We start from the raw sequence: 3,067 nt of genomic DNA, 5'->3' as shown, positions 1-3,067 counted from the left end.
GGTTCAAATCTTACTCACGACATTTTTGTAAAGAGGGTGGGTCTCTTTGTATAAAGGGAAACTTGACTAAAGAGCATGAGTCATTTGTGAGAGGGGAAACTTAAATAAGGTAATATCCCTAAAAATCAATTATCGTATTACAATAAAAAAAGAGCCCCTTTATATAGGGTGAGTTATAAATCTTAATGCTAAATATCTATGACTCAAGTATTAAGGTTCTATAACCTAGACACTTAATGATCTTTTACTGACCTTAGCAAAGTATTATTCACATGACTTAATGAACAATTTAGACATGACTATAACCATAAGGCCATACCTTATATCAATAAGCTAATGAACATTCACACTCATGCAAACAGCTACACAAGGCTGATTAGATGATTGGACTCATTGGGGTCTAGAAATTTCATAGCAAAAAGACTCAACTCATTGAAATAAACAAATTTCTTCATAGCAAAAAGACCCCCCCCAAAGTTAAGAGCACGCTCGCGCATGCCACATACACATAATCAATAAGAACATTATTGCATCTTAGTAGGGGAGGCTTTGTGTTATTGTGTGAAACCATTTTAACGTTTCACTTGTTTCAAATCTTTCACTGGTAATGTATTGCATGGGTATACATCTAGGCTGTGTAGTTTTACTCATGCCACTTTTGTAAAGAGAGTGGGTGGGTATCTTTGCATAAAGGGAAACTTCACTAAAAAATGTGAGTTTCTTATAAACCCTTCTAACATTTCACTTGTCTCAAATCTTGCAATGTTAATGTATTATGGGGACATACATGGGTATGTATCTAGGCTCTATATCCTAATGGTAGAGCCTAGGGTTCAAATTTTACTCATGCCACTTTTGTAAAGAGAGTGGGTGGGTATCTTTGTATAAAGGGAAACTTCTCTAAAAAGTATGAGTTTCTTGTAAAGGGAAACTTGACTAATGTGATACCCCTAGAAATTGATTGGCTTGGTAAATTGAAAAGGAGCCACCCTTTATATGGGGTGATTTATAAAGCTTCTTGCTAAATTCCTATTACTCAACTATTGAGGTTCTACAACCTAAACAACCGATAATCCATAACTTCAATGAACAATTTAGACATGACTATAACACACATGGCCACAACTTATCAATAACTAGCGCGCCCCCTCCCCCCGCCCCCCAAAACATACACACACACACACACACACACCCCTCTTATTCCCCTTTTCCTCTCTTAGGCTTTTATGCCATAACGTTAACGTTTCACTTGACTAGGACACCTACATATATATGTCTTCATCTTGGAACTTCTTAAATCACTAACCTTTCATATACGTCTATTTACATTGGGTCCATAAAGAAAGCGCTTGGAAGCAAACAAAAGATTATACCTGTAACCTAAGGTTTAACCTAAGGAATATGACAAACGTGTTGATAAGCTCGAGGTTTCGTCTTTTCCGGTGCAGAGGGCTGGTGGTAGGAGAAATGGACGAGGCTAAGGTGAACGGCAACCCGCTCGCAAGGCTATCACTCCTGTCATCTCTTACCTTTGAGCTTTGCAAGGTTGGGGCTATCTCCTCTAATTTGTGAAGGTTGATGAGGACGACAAATGTGTAATTAAGCTTTGCATGATTGACAAGTTTTTGCAGAGATTAAGATGGACAAGGTGTGCCTTCAGTGGAGGGCAACAATAGTGGCTGCGCTCCTCCTTGTAGTTAGTGGATCACATGCTTATGAGGTTGGGGAGGGCGAGCCAGCATTAGCTGTTCATCACCGCCGTTTGCTCTTGCAGCAGCAGCAGCAGCAGCCGCCCCTCAATAATAATAACTCTCACACTCAAGGGAACACCAAGGTAGACATAGCTGCTGTGCTGCTGCTGCTGCTTGTCATGATGGCTTTCATGCTGGCCTTCTGTGATTGCTGCCCCTCTCGCTTGCCTCATGAGCAGTTCGAGATCGAATACCTCATCGAGACCGTGGCCTTACGCCCCTCCTCCTCTACATGATCACCACAAAAGCTCAAGGCATGTATCAGAACCCCCTTCATCAATGTTCACAACTCAACACCTTAGATGTTTAGAAGGTGTTCATTCTTCCACACAAGCTGTCCCCCATTATTAGTTCAAACCAAGAGCATGTTTAAACATCTCCAACCTTAATAATTTGTTCAGTAGGAAGAACATGGCATCTTTACCTTCTACCAATGTATCTTTTGAGAAATATGACTTCTTTAGCATGCCTTTCCAAAACTAGGCCTTGGTGGTGGACTATGCTCAATGGGATTTTGATAAAGCACATATGGTGGAATTTTATCATGTTCTAGAAGTACATAAAAAAGACACACCCCAAGATTTTGCACAAAATTTTAAGAAAGCACCTTCTTACTAGCTATTTTCTTTTATTTGAATTCTCTCTCTCTCTCTCTCTCTCTCTCTCTCTCTCTCTCTCTCTCACGTGCGTGCGCATACATACACACACACACATGCACATGTGTATACATTAAACTTTACCTTTATGATCATAGGTATTTAGATATACATTTAAAATTTAATATTGTTAACCACTACGTAAGTTAACATGGTTTCACTTGCTTGACCTACCATCTTACCCGCTCAAACATGCACTTATCTTTTGTAAGACGGCACTAGAACATGTAAAGTGGCCTTACCTTGAGCTTAACGCAAAATATAGAAAGTCTAAATACTTCGTGTACATACTTTGTTAAGACTACTAATAAAGGTTGTGTACACACTTTATTAAGACTGCTAATAAAGGTCAAACCATTTTTAAAAACCAAAGCTACCTCACATGTTGCTATTGCAGCTCCTCTATGCTTGACAAGGCAACTGTGAGCTGCTTCTTGTTGCTCCATGTCACAGCAACAATCCCCAATGAAAACATAAATCCACTGGTAGATCTCCTATCTAAGATGCTACCTACCCAATCTGTATCTGTGTACCCATATAGCTCTGTTTACTGAGATTTTTAGTATGTGTATAGGTGCTATATTGCTATACATGGGGTGTTCATGTTGGTGCAAGCTATATTGTTGCCCTGCTAAACTTTTTCCAACAAGCTCCCTCTCG

At 39.6% G+C, this 3,067-nt stretch overlaps 1 protein-coding gene across 1 annotated transcript; it reads left to right on the top strand.

Annotated features, from left to right (window-relative positions):
- The first annotated feature begins 1,320 nt into the window (after positions 1-1,320).
- Positions 1,321-2,360, top strand: LOC147627385 (uncharacterized). Its single transcript, XM_086816204.1, has 2 exons — positions 1,321-1,545; positions 1,632-2,360. Exon 2 carries the CDS (start codon positions 1,640-1,642, stop codon positions 1,985-1,987), a length of 348 nt encoding a protein of 115 aa, XP_086672330.1. The 5' UTR covers positions 1,321-1,545; positions 1,632-1,639; the 3' UTR covers positions 1,988-2,360.
- The last annotated feature ends 707 nt before the right edge of the window (positions 2,361-3,067 follow it).

The sequence above is a fragment of the Cibotium barometz genome, chromosome 21 (genome assembly GCF_041138505.1).
Source record: "Cibotium barometz isolate CiBa-2024 chromosome 21, ASM4113850v1, whole genome shotgun sequence".
NCBI classification, from domain to species: domain Eukaryota; kingdom Viridiplantae; phylum Streptophyta; class Polypodiopsida; order Cyatheales; family Cibotiaceae; genus Cibotium; species Cibotium barometz.
The sequence above is the reverse complement of the archived record's forward strand: the minus strand, read 5'-3'. Positions and strand labels throughout refer to the sequence as shown.